General features: G+C 34.8%; 3 protein-coding genes across 5 annotated transcripts; 2 read left to right on the forward strand and 1 right to left on the reverse strand.

Moving 5' to 3' along the window:
• The first annotated feature begins 2,124 nt into the window (after positions 1-2,124).
• On the forward strand, positions 2,125-6,238 carry LOC142546184 (uncharacterized). 2 transcript variants are annotated; one of them, XM_075653755.1, is made up of 7 exons: positions 2,125-2,376; positions 3,586-3,763; positions 4,541-4,621; positions 4,724-4,867; positions 5,000-5,351; positions 5,453-5,541; positions 5,883-6,238. In XM_075653755.1, exons 1-5 carry the CDS (start codon positions 2,201-2,203, stop codon positions 5,144-5,146), a joined length of 726 nt encoding a protein of 241 aa, XP_075509870.1. In that variant the 5' UTR covers positions 2,125-2,200; the 3' UTR covers positions 5,147-5,351; positions 5,453-5,541; positions 5,883-6,238. The 2 variants fall into 2 exon arrangements, with proteins under 2 accessions (XP_075509870.1, XP_075509869.1); XM_075653754.1 differs by having other exon boundaries at positions 4,541-4,867; positions 5,883-6,237.
• A 1,062-nt stretch (positions 6,239-7,300) lies between these two features.
• Positions 7,301-12,070, forward strand: LOC142546186 (uncharacterized). Of its 2 annotated transcripts, none has more exons than XM_075653758.1 (9): positions 7,301-7,509; positions 7,588-7,645; positions 8,204-8,312; positions 8,461-8,602; positions 9,014-9,065; positions 9,154-9,300; positions 9,379-9,490; positions 9,790-9,916; positions 10,218-12,070. In XM_075653758.1, the coding sequence occupies exons 1-9, from the start codon at positions 7,343-7,345 to the stop codon at positions 10,675-10,677; spliced, it is 1,374 nt and encodes a 457-aa protein (XP_075509873.1). In that variant the 5' UTR covers positions 7,301-7,342; the 3' UTR covers positions 10,678-12,070. The 2 variants fall into 2 exon arrangements, with proteins under 2 accessions (XP_075509873.1, XP_075509874.1); XM_075653759.1 differs by having other exon boundaries at positions 9,805-9,916.
• LOC142546185 (ATPase 8, plasma membrane-type-like) lies at positions 12,003-16,701 on the reverse strand. Its single transcript, XM_075653756.1, has 12 exons — positions 16,452-16,701; positions 15,841-16,059; positions 15,623-15,760; positions 15,217-15,531; positions 14,589-15,035; positions 14,345-14,467; positions 14,151-14,255; positions 13,224-14,048; positions 12,953-13,126; positions 12,657-12,839; positions 12,359-12,540; positions 12,003-12,241 (listed from the first exon to the last, which is right to left on the reverse strand). The coding sequence occupies exons 1-12, from the start codon at positions 16,500-16,502 to the stop codon at positions 12,145-12,147; spliced, it is 2,859 nt and encodes a 952-aa protein (XP_075509871.1). The 5' UTR covers positions 16,503-16,701; the 3' UTR covers positions 12,003-12,144.
• Between the last annotated feature and the right edge of the window lie 2,252 nt (positions 16,702-18,953).

Here is an 18,953-nt window from a genome sequence, read left to right on the forward strand (position 1 = left end):
TCATTTGTACATTTTATGGCTTGTCATTGTGTACTGCGTTTGGATTGTGAAAAGGTTGAATCTAGGTAGGCTTTTGGATTAATTTTCCATGTTAGCTATTTGTGGAAGTTGTTGCTACTGAGAGAGGGTGTGGGGCGTTCATACAGTTTTTTTTTTTAAAAAAATTCGAAACTTAGCGACGGTTTGGTAAAAACCGTCGCTATTTGCGATGGATTTTCAAAACCCGTCGCTGAACGCGGGCCCCACGCACGTGATGAATTTTCCTTATTTAATGTATTAGTTTAAATTTCAAATTTGTATTTTTTTTAAAAAAAACGGAAATTAAAATAAATTAAAAAATAATGTTAAATAAAAAACTAACGGTTGTTTTTGTTTTTGTAATTTTCATTTGTTATAATTTTCATTCATTGTAATTTTCATTTTCGTTAATGTAACTCTTCGATCAATTAGTATTTTACATCTTCTCTTAAGTTTAATTTATTTTCTAATATTTTTATGCAAGTGTTATTTATTATTATATGTTGTACCGTTTTATTTTAGGTTTATAATAAATTTTTAATTTTAATTAAATGACACTCATAAAATTAAATTATTTTACGTACTCAATATATAAAAACAAAGTATTATTAATATAAAATAATAATAATTTAAATTTCTTAAAAAATTTGAAATTGAATTTATTTAATGTAAAATAAGAGTAAAATGAATAAGTGGACAGCGGTGCCTACAAATAATGAGTGTGAATGTTAAAATGAATGTGGGAGAATAAATGTGTTAATGTAATGTGTATGTGGCATGTGGACCCCACGATTTTTGATGAGGTGGTGGGTGTTATAACACCCACCAATGCGGGGTTCCCTAAAATATGAATCTCACGTGTCTTTTTGTAGAATTTATGCCAATCTAGTATTCATCTATTTCTCTCTCTCACATATTTAGTATAGATCAGTACTCTACGCAAATAAGTGAAAAAAATTCATAAAAAAGCATCACGTATAAGTTATAACATCAAAATTCATTTTTTTTATTAAAAAAATTGTACTCTTCACTTTTTTGAAGTGATGTTCAAAGCATTAACACTCCAAGTTAAAAGCATTTATTGATAGTTTATTTTTAAAAAAAATAATTAATTTTTGAACAAGAATATTTGAACTAAATGCATATTTTGTTGTTCTTTTAGTCCATGCAATTTGATTTTATTAAATAGTTATCAAAATATAATTGATAAATTTTTATTGAAAAACCTAGTCTTAATTGCTAAGAATTGAAGGGACAACTCTTGCTACATCACCACGTACAAAAAAGTCTGCGATAATTTTTATTTCCCGTTGCTTTTGAAAGAAAAGTAAATGTGAAACAGAATGCTTTCATTATTAAATACTTAAAGAATTGAATAAAAGTTGACGTTGATTTGATCAAAAAAGAGAAAAAAAAAAAGGAGAGATCACATCACAATTGCCAATCACCATATTGTTGGTAATACCGTCCAAAAATATTTTTAAAACAAATTTAAAAATTCAATTTTAAAGATTAGAAATTATATTTTAAAAATTATTATCAATTTTATTTATGAGTTTTCGTAGTTTGTTTATAAAGTAATGGTAGCATGACAATTATTTTTATAAAATATGAGATAGTAATTTCATGTCTTTTTTGTACGATAAATCTAATCTAAAATTGGTTGCACGGATAATTTATTTTCATCTTTTGCTATTAACACAAAATCTTGAAATCTTAATTATTCTCATTTCAAAAATTAAATAAATAAATAAACATACTTGATTATTCTTATAGAATACGTATTAAAAATGTAGGACATTTAAAACAACAATTTTTTTTTTTAAAAAGAGTAAAAAAATACGAAAACCATTCAATCAAATTATTTTACATAAATATGTTTTGTAAACACAAAACACATAATTCAATATACTAGTATTAAATATTAGATTCTTATAATAATTAATTTTTTTTTGAGATATTAATTTTCAAACATATTAATTTTTCCCTATAAATTTCCATAATAGTTTTTTTAATAAAAGAAATGATATATTAAAATAAATTCGAATATAATTATTGTCTATTTTTTATTAACTTATTATTATATTGTTTTATTTAATTCTCACGAAGCCCAAACTCACTGTACGCATGTTACAAGCTTGACAGACTTTGAGTTCACTGCAGGTCAATCTACTGTACTACGATGATCACCGCCGCCGTGACCGCCTCTATGGACGGCGGCTGCAGCAGCCCGCTCCACAAAAGTCAGCGCGTAGCAGACGGGATTTCCGATCGGTTATCATCTCTTTCTTTAGAGGGTGATTACGAACATAGAAATATAAAGGAGTCGGAGAAAGACCCCAGAACAATCGCCAGAAAGTAAGTTTTTTTTTAACTCTTAAAAGTATAGTTTCTTCATCATGTTACTGCATATTCTTTGTGGGTTTTGTTTTATTTTTTTGTCCTTCTGTTTTTCTGTCGTGTTTTTTTTTTAAAAAAAAATTAGAATTGTGTATGGATTAGTAGGAGAAAGAGGGAAAAAGAACAGAAGGGAGATAATAATGCTGGTAGATTTTTGGCATGGCAGAGCCATATGCGATCAGCACAGCATGCTGTACTGGATTTTGTTGGGAATGGAACTGGCTGGATTGACGTGGAAAATCCCTGTCTGTTTATCGACATTCTCAATTTTTGCGTAAATAATAGAACATATTGAGATGTTACCTCGTTAATGATGTGATCGATTAAAAAAAAGGTTCTGGTACAAATCTTCTTACGTGCAAAATCCAACCTTTGTAATTAGGCTAATTACAAAATTGGAAAGCTGCTTCTTGCAAGGTTAATGTTTGGATAAATTATATGTTAACCCATCCTGACATTGTGGAGGTCCTTAAATATGTGTTCTTGCGCAATAAAACTGGTTAAGTCCAACAACAATTGCAGTAGCGCACAAGCCTGCTAACTGCCAGCTGGGTGTTGGCTCATGGCTTGGCCCTGAGAGATACCAAGCCCCCAGCTATTCATTTTTCTTAGCGTGCTTGTAATAAGCATGTTTACATACTTATCTATGGCATGCAAATATTTTTTCATATGTTTTAGCTTAGCCATTTATAGATTGAGGTATCGAATTATATCCTCATAATTGATGTCAAATGCGCCTACACGATCACTTGGTTTTTTTTAACGTCCATTTATAATATGTCGACAGAGAAAAAGAATGCGGAAGGAATTTTCTTGTTGTTATTCCTTGATTATTTCAACTGAGAAAGGAAATCTGTTTCCCATTTTCTGTTGGAAGATTGTTTTTTATTTTAACTTTTAGATGTTGTTTTCTTGGTTCGTTTACAATCTCTTTGATCTTCCTTTTCTGGACCAAGCAATAGGTATTGTCATAATCACCTATAAAGGAACGAAACAAAGAAACTGTTTTAATGGTTTGTTTATACATTGCCTGATGTCATCTTAGTGACAGTCTACGACATTAGAACTCGAATGAATTAATTTCCACCCAAATGTATGTCTGATCCCGAATAGGTTGAGAGTTGAGACAGAAAATCAAATCTAATTGATGTTTTGAAATACTCGCAGGTACCAGATAGACCTTTACATGAAAGTCATGGAGGAGAATGTAATCATCTATCTGGGAACAGGCTGTGGGAAAACCCATATTGCTGTTTTACTAATTTATGAGATGGGGCATCTGATTAAAAAGCCTCAGAAGAGTGTATGCATTTTTCTAGCTCCGACAGTTGCTCTGGTCCAGCAGGTTTTTTCCCATCCCTTTCTGCAGTTTCCATTTTTTTCCTTTTTGTGGTATATAGATTGGTTTTAATCGTTCACCGATGTTAATGTGTGGGGGCCTTTGCTATTTCATTCAAGGATCAACACTACCCACTTTACCATGAATCATTAGCCTTAAAAAAAAATTTGGATGAGAGCTTACTGTGAAATTAATAGTGTTTTCTTTAAAAATTTTTGACAAAATGAAATTAATAATGTTGGAAACACTTTTTTACATGTGGAGCTAATGAACTAATGATCTGCTTATTATTTCTGGTGAAACAATGTATATGACACTCACACATGATCGACAATGTATTCATTATTCTGTGTCCTTATGTGAAGCTTGAGTATGTTTTTCGTTGTATAATTGGATTTCACAATTCTTGTTTTTCGACTTAAATTATACTTCTTTCTGTATTTGATGATTTAGGTGAATAGGTTGAAGAAGTTGCCAAGATAAAATGTTTTCTCAATTGACTGCGTCCAAGAAATTAAAGTTCAAAGTCAACTATTATACTGCATGCTGTCTTTGAATTGCTAGGGTCCATCCTATTGTTATTGCTATTTATTAATCTATCCCCAGGATCTTGTGGCAAAATTTCGGAACTGTTCAAATTGGATTTGTCACTATGACATGGCTTTTTCTTGAATTAATAGCTCTATTGGTGTATGCAATCATATTTGTCGATTATCTCTATATTCGTTTTATTACTGGAAATAATGGTGAACTGATTAAACTTGTAGTCTTGTATTGATTCAGGGGCTTGGTGACGTGGCGGAGTCTTGTGCTGGTGCCCTATTTCTTGATGCAGGATTTGATTTGAACCGTATTCGGAAAATAGTAATGTCTTTGCTGGATCCTATTGTTACTTTATCCAAGTTGCAGTTTAATCCTCTCAGAGATCTACGAGAACTTTGTCAATATCATAAATGTGACATTCAGTTTTCTTCAGTAGAGAAAGATGATAAGCTCTCCGTTGAAGCTAAAGTGGATGCAAAAAAGGTTACGGCAACTGCTTGTGCCACTAATCTAAGCGGAAAAATGGCCAAAAAAATTGCTGCAAGACAAGTATTTGAATGTTTAAAGGTGATTTTTAAAAGTCAATTCACTATTTTGTGTTCTCATGTCATTGTTTTCTCTTTCTTTTTTTCTTTTGGATTTTTTCTGTAACATATTAATCATTAGCACACTGGGTTATGTTCTTTGCTTTGTTCGTAGGCTCAAGGTTACAGAACCAAATCGAAATCACTTGAGGAAGTGCTTAGAAAATGTGAAAAGAGAGAAGCCAAGTTGATTGGGTATGACGAGACTTCCTCTCTTGAATCTGTTAAATCTGGTGCGCTGGTCATTCAAGAATCTCCTTGAAGTGATTGTGATGTGAAACTATATCCTCTTAGTGAGGCATCCACTAGTAAGTATGATATTGTTTCGAGACCCTTGAGGCAGACTTCTTATCGGCACACTGCTTCAGAATCACATGTGACACAAACCATTCACAATAATGGCTGCAATGTTGAATCGCCAGCCAGTCATCTAAATAATGAGTCCGAGCTTGATCCACAGGGAACAGGTGCGCAGACCTGTGTGCCTTCTAAAGTTTTTCTCGATTTTCAACTCTTTCTTTAACTGAAAACAAATGCTTTATGTTCTATCTGTTTTGGAACGGCAAAGTTGCGCCTGTACGAGATGTGTGCTGCCAACTGCTGGAAACCACCTATATTTGAATGCTGCGATGAGACTGGTCCAAGCCACTTTAAACAGTAAGTTTTCGGCTCAAGCTATTTGAGTAGTCATTTTCTATATCTGAAGTCCATTTGTAAGTAGATCGAGTAGCTCAAGTTACAAAGAAAGTAACCATGGCCTTGTTTTTCTTTGGAGTTCTCGAAGTAGAATTTTGGGGAAATGTTTAGAGCTCAAGCTTGATTCATTCTCTGTAAAAATTGAGCAAGACAGTCTAGTTATAAGTCGACTCATTTGCGCCTCTAGGAGATTATGTAGTTTTCTCGAAAGATTTCAGTTATGGTGTATCCGTTTTCGTAGTTTTTAAACTCTTCCCAACCAGAAGAATCTCATTATGCACAATGGCTCTCGTTTCTTGCAGATTCATCTACAAAATTGTGTTGAACATTGAAGAGATGCCAGAGGAAATTTTCGAGTTCTATGGCGAACCTCGAACAAGAAAGAAAGACGCTGCTGAGAATGCAGCACAAGGGGCGATTTGGTTCTTGAAATGCCAAGGCTATTTATAGGATCGAAAACGAAACAAGGAAAACTAAGCAAACCGATTGATTTGCAGGTGTTTTGATATGAAAATATGAAGTGTGATTAAACTTCAAAAGTGACGCATATTGTGCTGTAGATATCTGTCAAGACATCTGAGTAACAAGACTTCTGTATGAACTAAGTTATAATTTATATCTCCTTAACGTTTGGGTTACTGCAAAGTTATACTACATCAATGGTAGTGTAATACTATTTATTTATAATACGACACATCCAAGTAAATATTACAAAGTAAAATTTATGAATATAAACAAATCAAAAGTTTATAATGTAATAAATATCTTCAATGCCATGAAATTATGCTACTTCGGCTACATGTTGCCATAATTTAATTTTGTTTTGCCATACGATTGGGTGCCAATAATATCGAAAGAGAGCAATAAATATAACAAGAAAAAAACTGTCATAAACTAGATAAAATGAAATCTTTTTTCTGTTACCCAAAAAATAAAAATAAATAAACCATCGCGTTAAATGACAAGGAAACGAGAAAACAATTGATGCATCTCAAATGAGAAACACATAAAATTTTTGTATCAGAATTTAAAAAATATATGTTATTTTGTTTTCTATTCAAGTTCAAAAAATTTCACATGGAAGAAAGGGCATGTAAGAAAGCTTGAATTTGCATAAATTTAACAGAATAAATAGTTGCAATTGTAATGAGATGTTGTGAATTTGCCTCTGGGAAAAAATGTAAATATAAGCCATGCATCAATTGATAATAATGGCTGAAAATATTATGAATCAGATTATTAGTTAATCTTACCTTCCGATAACAAATTTTAACAAAATAAATTAGAGTAGGTCTCTTGTGAGACTAGCTTTTGTTCAACAAAAGTAATAATCAAATGATTGTCAAACACTCGAAAACGATGTTGTAAAACCCCATAAAATCTCATATGATTTAAATATGCAAATATATGATTGTGTAAATAATTTTCAATATATAACATCCAAATCAAATTATTTGATCGCTTCTCTTACAATATCATAAATAATTTCAGAAGAAAATTTCGATAACATATGTGTCGCTTATAAACATCAAACACTAGAATCTTTTAAACTAAATATAAAATCTTAGGATGATTTGTATTTCGATTTCTGTCATTCTAAAATATATTACCAAAATAGTAAGTTAATACAAAATATTTTAATAAAAATGAAATAATACATAAAAAAATAAAAACTTTAAAAATTATTAAATTTATTATGATTATTTCGCTTTTCATATTGAAGATTTTATTGAACACCAACAGGGGCAGAAGAGAAAACTAAATGCTCGCCATCTTGAGCCAAGAACCCGCGACATTGATCTCTCGGAAATGGCACAAAAAGACACTTCCTTTATTATTAGCACAATCGAACTCTAGTGGGCGATGTTCATCTTCTTCCTCCTCTGCGCGTTGTTCATTTTCTACTTCTGTACCGAAACGACCTCTAAGGTGCGTCTGGATTATGCAATGTAGTTTTCTGAACAGCCCTTTCTCTGTTTTGTTGTAATCGTTGGTGTGTCGATGTAGATATGCAGTTCTTGGTGCTGGGTTTGCTGGGTTGTCTGTTGCTTGGCATTTGCTTCAAGTACTCTCTCTTTCTTTGACTCAAATTTCTTTTCTTGAATTATGTTTTAGTGCTCGTGTTTATTTTTACTTGTAAACATGGAAAAGCGGAAGCGCAAAGAGTCGGAAGGATTTTCTGGCTTTAGAGTATTTACTATGTAATTTATGGGGGAAAAAAGCCTTTTGTGACTTTTGTACACTTCAATTTTTTTAGGTTGAAACTACGGGGCATTCGAATAAAGAATGTCTGAAGGAACTTGTCTGTAAAAGATTGAAGCTTTTTCGTCTTGTTTGTTTGTTGATGCCCTTAGTACCGATGGTAATTGCATAAGCTTAAGATAGGTGGTTTAAAATAATATTTTATAAAGTGATGTTTAACATCATAACTAGAGCACAGTGCTTCATTGATATATTATAAAGATAATAAACCTCAATATCAAAGGATGACACTAGTCGATTTATATTCAGTCAAATTACTTGCATTTTGCATTTTTCCTATTTTACTACTCGGTTGAAAAGTACCTTATATTTGGTCTTTCATTCGTTTTTTTCTGTTAATTGTTGAAAGTTTTCTTTTTAGCATGGATCCAAGGAAATACATCTTTGTGTTGACATTTATGATGAAGCTGGGGTTGGTGGAGGTGCATCTGGTGTTGCTGGGGGACTTCTGCATCCATACTCCCCAAAAGGTCTATATTTCCTCTCCTTGTAATCAATTTTTTGGCATTTCTTCTGATTTATTTTAAGCACTTTATAGTGGATTTAAATTTTAAGAATTAGAGATTATAATTAAAATATATCTTGCTGATTTGCTTGAATGCTTCATCATGTTTCCAGTCAAGCTTATTTGGCGTGGTGCCGAGTGTTGGAAAGAGAGTTTAAATCTAATAAATGTTGCTGAAGATGCACTTCTTAAGCTAACAGATAAGGGAGACCGAGAAACTCCTCAAAACTGTGAAACTCAAATAGTCAGGAGAAAGTATGTTCTTTTTACAGGTTTCTCCTTTTTGTTTCTTCATTCTCATGTGGAGCATGATCAACAATAATTTTCTACGTAAATTTCCTTTAGCGCCTGCACAACTTTCGGTTCATGGACTATTATTAGTTTCTTAAAAGTTCCGATTCAACCTTTCTATATTGTCTCTGGTTTATAACTAGAAATTCATTATTTTCAGCAATCCTATGAAGTGTGAACTTTCTTGTTTTGATTTTATATTTTCCCCTTTCAAAAAGAAAGATTTCATGATCTAAATATTTTCCTTCTTGTCCTGAAACAAATCTACGTGCCTATTTGTATTGTGCTTCTGATTTCTTCATATTCAATGTATGGGACATCTAATTTTACAGTTACTTGCTGCACCTGGATCTGAAATTAAGTTGTTTACTTCAGAGGGATCTTAAGACCAGCTGTCAGTTTGAAGAACGTGAATATAATGACTGAAGTAAGCCCATGCTTGATCAAATTAATGACAAGCTTGGCATGGACACCTACTGATGCAAAGCATCTCTCTCGATCTTTTTTTTAAATAGAATGCTCAGAACGGCCTAGCTGATTGCATGATAGAGTCCATCCACGAAGAAGCTGCTCAAAATCTTGTTCCTAATTTGACTGTACCTCTAAATTTAGCATTTTATATGCCTGAAGCTTTGAATATCAATGCTCAATGCTACCTTCAGGTTAGAGTAAAGGCTAAAAGTCCAAGAGTTGCCATATCTTTTTCTAGTTGTTTTTAACACTGTATGTGCCCCTTGCAGGGTCTTTACTTAGCATGTCAAAGTATAGCAAGTGACATGTCTGCATTTGGTTTTGTGCATAGAGAGTTGAGTATTTACAAGAAATCTGTCCAGAGCCTCCAGGAACTGCCTGGTGAGTCCTCAGTCCTCACTATTTTTGGCATCACTTAAAAGGAATATTTATCATATACCTCCTCGTGATCCCACTATTATTTTGTTTCCCCACAACGCATACACAGTCCTTTAGTTTTAAATAGTCAGTCTTATGGGATAGGGAGTTAACTAGAGAGTGTCAAGAAACCTACTTTTGTAAACAACTGCCTGAACTTGATGGCGTTTCCCAATAATCCTGAGAGTTGTCCAACTTACAATTTGTACTACGGTTTGGTCACTTTCTCAAGATAATAAGAGAATATGGCATCATTTTTACAGGGTACTATGATGCAGTGATTATTTGCCTTGGAGCTAGAGCAGCTTTTCTGCCGGAGCTGTCCGGAAAGCTGCCTCTTAGGACATGTAGAGGAATCATCACTCATCTACAACTTGGGGATGATATCAGGTTAATTTAGATCTGTTTATTGCTACTAGTCTCTTGGTGATCACGCTCGGATAAAAATATTTTTCTACTGGAAGAAACACATCAGCCAAGTTAGTGATTTTGAATGTTAAGATTATGAAATGAATGTTCTACATGTTAAAAAATTCACATGAGCTTCTGTTTTTATTTCATTAGGATACACATTTAATCCTGATTTATTTGATCCCTTGAAGGACTTCTCTGGATTTATCATTAGCATTTTAAAGTTTTTTACCTCTTATGTTTTTCATTCGTTGATAATGTTCGAGACCAAACCTTTTAGAGAAGCATATCTGGACCACAGTCCCTCGATCTTGTCAGATGCATGGCTTTCTGTGCAAGGAGCTCGACGTCTAGATCTTGGCTCAACATGGGATTGGAAATCAATGAATTATTCAAGGGAAGTCACTGCGGGGGAAGCTTCCGCGGCAATGAAAGTGCTTCTTCCAAAGGCATCTGCAGTATATCCAGCTATTAAATATTGGACTGTTGCTGGAGCAGTTGCAGGAGTGAGGGCGATGCCCCCACTTACGGCAGAAGGATCACTTCCTCTACTTGGTTGTGTGGATGAATTTGTGAATGGAACTCATGCTTGCAAGTATTGGCTGTTCACAGGCCTTGGAGCAAGAGGCCTGTTGTTCCATGGTTGGCTAGGAAAATTAATGGCGCAGGCGGTACTATCTCGTAATGAAGATTTACTTCCTTCTGAATTAACTTCTTGGAAGAATAAATCACATAAGTAATTGTTTGAGATAATGCTTTGAAATCCCAAATAATCTCCACAAGTTGAAGAACAGGACTGTGAAGATGGCATGAAGTTGCAGCATTTCTTCCCCTGCACGAAAGCGATGAACCTTTTCTGTGCTTCTGTGACGAAGTGCTGAAGCTCTGCCTGATAGTGAACATTTTCCATTGATTTGAAAAGACCTGGGTTATAAAGGACCCGTTGTCCCTTTCTAGTAAGGAATTATTGTCGCTGTAACTCTTGAGCCCAGGTTTGAGTTCACTTTATGCATTAGGAGCCCAAAAGTTGATCTTTCACCAACTGTACACGATCTAAAGAATCAATTTTTTCGTGTACAAACATATTTTCAGGTATATTACTGGCAAAATCATTCCATGAAATTTGATTCTCAACATGGTTGAATACTTTGAGATTTGCATCATATTAACTTAGTCTGGAACACTGTTGTATAACTTGGTTGCTTTAACAGTTCATATTCGTCATGTGGAAGTTATCTTCATTTTCTTGTTCAACTTTATTGGTTCCAAGAATTTAATTATGATGCATCTTTTGATTGTGATTACTTACGGAAAGAATTTCTTCCTCATATATATGTAATATGTTTTCATATATGCAGAGAGATGATAATTTTGATTGAAACTAAGAAAGATTAATAGAGTTACTGGTTACAGTCCTCTGGCATTAACTCGTGGGTTTACGGGAATTACAGTAATGGTGTATTGTGTTACATGCTCTGCTCGCCCTTTTTATTTATTCAAAATCCAATATCCTCGGTTTTCGTTATTTTGTTCCTTTTATTTGAATGCATTATAGATATTGATGTGCTAAAGAGTTATCTCTCAATAATTTCATTCAGCGTCATCAAACTCGAACCTTAAACTGGTTGAGATCAACTTTATGTATTCTTGTCTCTGTTATGCGCTAAGTCGCACAAGTAATACTTGATAAGAGCATTCCAAATTTATTTTGACATTTATTTGCTCCTTCCTTTTTATTTTTTTGAATTATCGTATGTCAGCTAAGTTTGACTTGTTGGACCATCTTTAAGAATTGACTTTAATCTTATTTTATTTTCAGCATTTACATTGTAGATAACCCAGACACAGTACATGACTAAATATAGATCTTTAATTTTCCCTTATAATGGTAAGCATAATGTACTGCTCTAGTTGTCCCTGCCTTGTTAAATAACACTCACATTCAGCCAAAAAAATGCTTCATCAACCAAAATTCTTTGTATGTTCTTTCCCTAGCTATCAATTCAAAACTTATTTCGAAATATAGTAATTGCTAAAAATGCAAGTTAATGGTACAATTAACGTAACTGTCCATACTAGATGTGATTTTTAATGAAGACATCTGCCTTAAAGTACAAAAGAATGTTTACATGTTCACTGTGAATCTGTATTCTCCATTTTCTCTTGTTTGACAATGAATTTAGTCCTTCGGTTAAACTTATTGGATCTTAGACAGTGTAGTGCTGTTGTATGGTTTCAATGTCCAACCCCTTTAGCTTGACAACCGATTCGACGTGTCCCTTAAGAGTGTGAAGCTCCCTCAGCCTGCAATATGTTTTTTCATAAGAATAAATGAAGTCAGTCTGGTAATTGATCAAGAAAAAAGATTTTAATTAAGAAAGCCCAATAGTAGAAGACATTCCATAAATCATATATGGATACCTTGCAACTTCGGCTCTTTTCTTGGCTTGCTCAGCAATCTCAGATAATTCACGATAGTTTTTGTCATTGAATAGTCCAGAAGTGTCGGTTGTGGTCGAGAGGCCGTGAAGAGTTCGTTGAGCCACCGCCCACTGTGCTTCTCTTTCACCCTTTCCATAATCTTTCTTGGTGGTGAATGCAGTCTAATTTGTACAAGGAAAAAAGAACATGAAATTAAATATATGATAGCAGGTAAACTTATTTATTTTGTATTTCTGGTTTGATATAGATATGATCAATTGAATCATCATGTACATACCTTGTTCTGGATCATGGAATCCCATGCCTTTCCACTCAGTGCATATCGAATGATGAACTTGAGAATGTCAAGTGGGATGTAAGTAATAATGCTGTAGATCCAGATGGCTCCTGCCCATCCCCATCCGATGCCTTGAATTCTTGCAAATTCCCATGATGCGTATACGGCAATAATTGTAGCCAACTGAAATCCCAAAACTTATAGTAAGTTAAAACTTCGAACACTTGAGTAGGAGAATGATCCGATCAGCTGTAATTTCTAATGAAACTGAGGAATTAGGTTTCCTTGTAACCTACCAGTTGAGCTATCAGGAATGCACTCACGAGCAAGAGACCAGGGCGTTCGACAAATGACCAGCTTCGTGACCTTGTGACGAAGATGAGTGCCTGACTGATTATGCTCACTTGAAGGTACAGGGCGGCAGTAAGTTCATCTGGACTGTCCCTAATAGGTTTTACTTTAAAGATTTCCTATAAGCGATAAATATTTTGTCAATAATCAAATTTTTATTTATTTTCCAAAGAGTCGAACAAAAAAATGAGGAAACTGGAATTTTAATAAGCTTACAGAGAAGAAATCGGTGTCAGTCACGAGGTAGAAGAAGATAACAGTCATGATAGCCATGTACGTTCCAAGGACAATGCCCGTGGCAAAGATTTCCTTAAGCTTCCACGAGTCAGGCAATGGAGATGGCTTCACTCTGTCTTTTGAAATGGTCATGATTGTTCCGTCATTCAGGATTGCAATTATGAGAACCATGAATGGCGAGAAGTCAAACTTCCAGATCAGAGCAATGAGCATGAATCCCATGACAATACGGATAGTGATGGAAACTGCGTAAATGGTGTAGTTCTTCATTCTCTGGAAGATGGCTCGGCTGGTCAGCACGGCACTAATTATCACGCTAAGTCCCGGCTCAGTCAAAACAATGTCCGATGCACCCCTGGCAGCATCAGTTGCATCTGCGACAGCAATACCAATGTCTGCTTTCTTGAGTGCTGGAGCATCATTAACACCATCTCCAGTCATACCACAAATGTGCTTCCTTTCTTGCAGTTTCTTCACAATCTCGTATTTGTGTTCTGGAAAGACACCAGCGAAGCCGTCAGCCTTTTCAATGAGCTCATCTACTGGGATTGAAGCAATGGACTCATCTTTGCTCTGGCCAAGAAGAGAAGATGACGGATACATGTTGGTTCCCATTCCGAGCCTACGACCAGTCTCTTTGCCTATGGCTAATTGATCACCGGTGATCATCTTGACATTGACACCGAGATCAAGAGCTTTTCTTATAGTCTCTGCACTGTCGTGTCTTGGAGGGTCAAACAATGGCAACAATCCAACAAACTCCCATGGTCCACCAGCACTCTCTTTGGTTTTCTCGGGGACAGTCTGTGAAGACACCAAATTTTCACACTATTAGTATTCTAAAATTTTATTTTATAGTTATTCTTATGTATAATGATGTTTTATAACTTAATGAGAGGCCATCACCTGTCGTGCAACCCCAAGAGAACGAAGACCGCGGTTTGCAAAGTTGTCGATGATCTCATGGGCTTTCTTGCTTACATCTCCACTGAGTTCACAAAGGTCGATTATCTGTCAAACCATAGAAAAGATAAGCCCTAGACTATGGAATGAATGAAGACCATTTATTAGTTACTACACAAATTGATATTAGCCGTTACTTGCTCAGGAGCACCCTTGCTGCATCGATGCCAGTTTCCATCCGAGTCATGGTATGTGATTGCAGTGCGCTTGTCGACTGGATTGAAGGGCAAGAAATGCACCTCTGTGATTCCTGCTCTTGCCTAAAGTTTCAAAAGAAAAAGTTTTTTTAAAATTTTTAACATAACAGAAAACAATTCATTTCTGATATCAAGAGTACGAGTCTAGAGAGCGAGGGCTAAATGATAAATATTCAAAACTCACCTCCTTTGGATCACCGAGCATGTTAACAATCGAAGCATCAATGGCATCCTGGTTCTCAACCCTGGAAGCCCTGGCAGCCAACAACACAACACTGTCCTTATCGAGGTCCTTCGGGAAAACCTCGATTAAACTTTTATCGACTGTGAGTTTGTTAAGAGTGAGTGTTCCTGTCTTGTCACTGCAGAGCACATCCATGCCAGCCATTTCCTCGATGGCAGTCATTCTCTTGGTGATGGCTCCCTGCTGCGACAACCTGTGAGATCCAATGGCCATGGTTACGGACAAAACTGTCGGCATGGCAATTGGGATACCTCCAATGAGCAACACGAGAAGATTGTCAATTCCTTCCCTGTAATTCCTGCCTTGGATTGGGAACATTACTAGGATCTCAATCACCATTCCCACAGCAATGGAACAGATGCAGAAGTTTCCAATAGCTGTTAGCACCTGTGTCATTTCAAGAAACATGAATTAGCAGCAGGGATGAAACGAGAATCTTTACAACCCTTATTGGTTTAAATCTTTATTAGCAGCATAAGTCTCCAACTAGCAAGTTTTTCATGTTTTCATTCAAGAGATGACACCTTTTCTAATTGTCCTTTTTCATGTTCTATTCACAAAATTATACCTTTTGGAAGTGTCCAACATTGTTGGTGCTGTCAACAAGATGAGCAGCTTTGCCAAAGAAGGTGTGGACACCGGTGGCGATCACAACAGCCTCAATCTCACCTTGCTTGCATGTAGAACCAGAGTAAACTCCATCACCTGGGTGCTTGGTTACAGGAAGGGACTCACCAGTAAGGGCCGACTGATCGATCTTAAGAGGATCACCCTCCAAAAGACGAGCATCAGCAGGGATAATATCTCCCAACTTCACACTGATCAAATCACCAGGAACCAAGATTGCAGCATCTTGTTCAGACCAGGCACCATCTCTCAAAACCTTCGACAAATGAATCATACAATTAGCCAGGTATTGAACAAACATCAAAGATTGAATTCTTTTTCTCCTAATGAAATGTGAAGTATAGTACCTTGGTTTTGGGAGCAAGTCCAGCCATAAGGGCAGCTGCTGCATTTCCTGCATTGTTCTCTTCAATGAAACTAATAGTCGAATTGATAATGAGCAGCACGATGATACCGACAAAGTCTTGCCAATCTGGAGGCTTTCCCTACATTTATTACAAAAAAAAATCGAGTTTATGCACTAATATTTATATGAAGAAATTCTAAAGGCCTAAAGAAATTATACCCCTCCATTTGCCAAAACAATGGCCATAATGGCAGCAGATTCCATGACCCATGAGAGAGGATTCCACATAAATCCCAAGAATTTAAGGAACTTGCTCTCTTTTTTCTCCTCGAGTTTGTTGGGACCGAAAATTTCGAGCCTTTTCTGCCCTTCTTCTGATGTCAAACCTTCTCTTGAACATTTCAGCTGTGTAAACACTTCCTCGACGGGTATATTCTCCTGTATGGATAACAAGAAAATACCATAATTCACCTCCTCTTTCTTGAATCCAAAACCATTTTGATCAAGATTCATGTTTGATCAAGAAACATACATTAGATTTAAGTGTGGAAACGAGTCGAATTATTGATTGAATTAATATATATTATAAGAGCATGCATTGTATTATGAAGAGAAGATTGATTCCAAATTTGAATATCAAATGAACTTCATTAATTGTTATGATGTTTAATTAATACAGAAATTGTAATGTGTCAAATATATAAATAAATAATGATAGTAGTTAAAAACTCGCGAGCCAATTAACGAGCTTTCGGAACAATAATGTAAAAGCTCAAATATAGCTCGAATTGAACAGCTCACGAGCCTATGTGACGAAAAACGATACTTACAAGGTCAACGGTCTCATTTTTTATTTCTTCGAGTGAAATATCAGATGCCATGATCTTTTTTTCTTCAATAAGAGAGGAAAACAATAAAAAAAAAAATTAAAATGGATTAAGGAAGAAAGATTGAGAACTCAAATCTCTCTCAATCTCCCTCCCTCTTACTCTCACTTTTCTTCCACACAACAATAAACTTTCCTTAGGCCTCCATGCAATGAGCACACAACGTAGAAGGGGAAGCCTTGGCTATTTAGAGGCCTTTCCTCTTTATATTTAGCCAATTCTTGTGGTCTTGAGCTCTCTAAAATGGTGGAGGATCACACCATTTTTACTTCTTGTTTTGGAAAATTATTTTGAACCTCAAACTTTTGTGTAATATACCTAATGGATTTTGAGTTTTGGCCTTCAAATGTGGAGAGCCATTTATGGAGTTTGGTCATGAACTTGAGTGGATTCGAACATTTTAGATGGCAATATTCAAAATTGCCTAAAGAGTACGTGCTTTATTTAAATTGTGTCTTGATTTTCATATTTGTGTAGGTTTATTTGTAGCCATAAATTGCCTTTAAATTACAATCCCACCCAAAAAAAATAAAAAATAAAAAAATAATAAATAAATAAAATAAAAATAAAAATAAAAATAAAAATAAGAGCTGTTTAAATTTAGAGTTGGGTTTCTCCAATTTTCATAGAAAACATTGTCCACAACGGTATAGAAATAATTAGTAACTAATGAAACTAGACAAAAAATTTAAAGGTAACATAATTTTTTTCCTATATAATTTATAAGGTAACGTAATAAGAAAACAAAATATAATGGCATGAAATATTGTAAATAGTTAAATAAAAATATTAAAAATGGTGAAATTTCGGGTCTACGACCAAGAATTGGTTTTATATACATGAAAAGAATCCATAATGCTACGCTATCACATGGAATTATTTTGTAGATTAGATTATACATGCATATACGATATTATACTTGGGACTGATCTTCATATTTTTAAATGAAGATCATGAAATATATTGCACTCCAAAAAAATTTACAAATAACGACGGAATTTTCTGTCGCTATTCTGTCACTAAAAGTATTTAGCGACATAATAGCGACGGAATATCGATCGTCAAAGAATTTAGCATCGCGGACTTGTATAACGACGGAAAATGCAATTCTGTCGTTATTTACGACGGAATATTTATGTTTGTCGTTAAATAATAACGACAGAAATTTAAATTTTGTCGCAATATTTTAGTGACCGAAAAATATTTCGTCGCTAAATTTGCGACAGAAATTATATATCCGCCACTAAAGCAGCGACCGAAATTATAAAGGCGTCGGTAAATTTAGCGAAAGATTTAAGTTTCTGACGTTGATATTTGCGACAGAAATCATAAATCTGTCATTAAATCTAGCGACGGATATCTGTTTTGGTCGTTGATATTTGCGACAGAAATTATAAATCTGTCTCTAAAATTAGTGACAAGGTGATAATTTTCGTCACTAATTTCTGTCGTTAAATGTTGGATTGGGCAACCCCCCTGATCCCGTTTTTTATTAATTCCCTTTTATCCAACACAATTTCTAATTCAACAAATCCAATACAGTGCCAATTTTCCAACCAACAATATACATAATAAAATCACATCAAATTAAAATAAACATCTTCACTCCACGTATTAACATTCAAAACATATTAATCCATCCATATCCAAAAATATCAACACATCCCCTTGCTTACTTACAAAATTAGTAGCCACATTTCCAAAAAGAGTAGCCACATTTCAAAATGAATCATAATTCAATGGCCAAAATATGGAGACAAAATGGCTTCAATACTTACAAAAAAAGCCTATTAACCATGACACATCTAACTTGTTCTTAGGATTACTAGGTCCGGGAGCTATAACTGTCAAAAACATGTATTCATCTTTCATGCACATCCATGGAGGCAAATCGTAAAGTGTTAGTATAACTGGCCATGATGAATATTGTTGTCCTGACTGACCGAATGGTTGAAAACCGTCAGCTGAAAGTCCCAGTCTGACATTTCGAACCTCGAGTGCAAAATCTGGATGAGTTGTGTCAAAATGCTTCCATACAGGTGAATCAGAGGGGTGACACATTGCATCTCCATCTTGTACATGCTCACTATGCCAACGCATGTGCTTCGCTGTTTCTACAGATGCATACAACCTTTGCAAACGTGAGGTTAGAGGAAAATAATACATTCTATTCCATGGAACTTTTTTTTCTTAATCGTTCGACGTAAACTAGGTTTGTAACGTGGATGCCCGCAAAACCTACATTCTTGTAAATCATACAGTTGTTGCTGCAATAGTCAATCTTTTCAACCGGCAAACCTAATCCTTTTATTAATTTTTTTGTGTCATAAAAACTATTGGTCATGCAATTTTCTGTGGGTAGCAATTCGGAAATAAGCTGACACAGATCATCGTAACATCTTTCTGAAATGTGATGTTTAGCCTTCATGTTCAACAATCTAACAA

The sequence above is a fragment of the Primulina tabacum genome, chromosome 5 (genome assembly GCF_025594145.1).
Source record: "Primulina tabacum isolate GXHZ01 chromosome 5, ASM2559414v2, whole genome shotgun sequence".
NCBI lineage: Eukaryota > Viridiplantae > Streptophyta > Magnoliopsida > Lamiales > Gesneriaceae > Primulina > Primulina tabacum.

Excerpts from the sequence above, each read along its gene's own strand:
- LOC142546184 (XM_075653754.1), top strand. The coding sequence starts at position 2,201 with ATGATCACCGCCGCCGTGACCGCCTCTATGGACGGCGGCTGCAGCAGC. Across the intron at positions 2,377-3,585 it reads CCCAGAACAATCGCCAGAAA|GTACCAGATAGACCTTTACA; the intron begins GTAAGTTTTTTT and ends AAATACTCGCAG. Across the intron at positions 3,764-4,540 it reads CAGTTGCTCTGGTCCAGCAG|GGGCTTGGTGACGTGGCGGA; the intron begins GTTTTTTCCCAT and ends GTATTGATTCAG.
- LOC142546186 (XM_075653758.1), top strand. The coding sequence starts at position 7,343 with ATGCTCGCCATCTTGAGCCAAGAACCCGCGACATTGATCTCTCGGAAA. Across the intron at positions 7,646-8,203 it reads TTGCTTGGCATTTGCTTCAA|CATGGATCCAAGGAAATACA; the intron begins GTACTCTCTCTT and ends TTTTCTTTTTAG. Across the intron at positions 9,066-9,153 it reads ACGTGAATATAATGACTGAA|AATGCTCAGAACGGCCTAGC; the intron begins GTAAGCCCATGC and ends TTTTTTAAATAG.
- LOC142546185 (XM_075653756.1), bottom strand. The coding sequence starts at position 16,502 with ATGGCATCTGATATTTCACTCGAAGAAATAAAAAATGAGACCGTTGAC. Across the intron at positions 12,840-12,952 it reads CATTCCTGATAGCTCAACTG|TTGGCTACAATTATTGCCGT; the intron begins GTAGGTTACAAG and ends TTGGGATTTCAG. Across the intron at positions 12,242-12,358 it reads AAAAGAGCCGAAGTTGCAAG|GCTGAGGGAGCTTCACACTC; the intron begins GTATCCATATAT and ends AACATATTGCAG.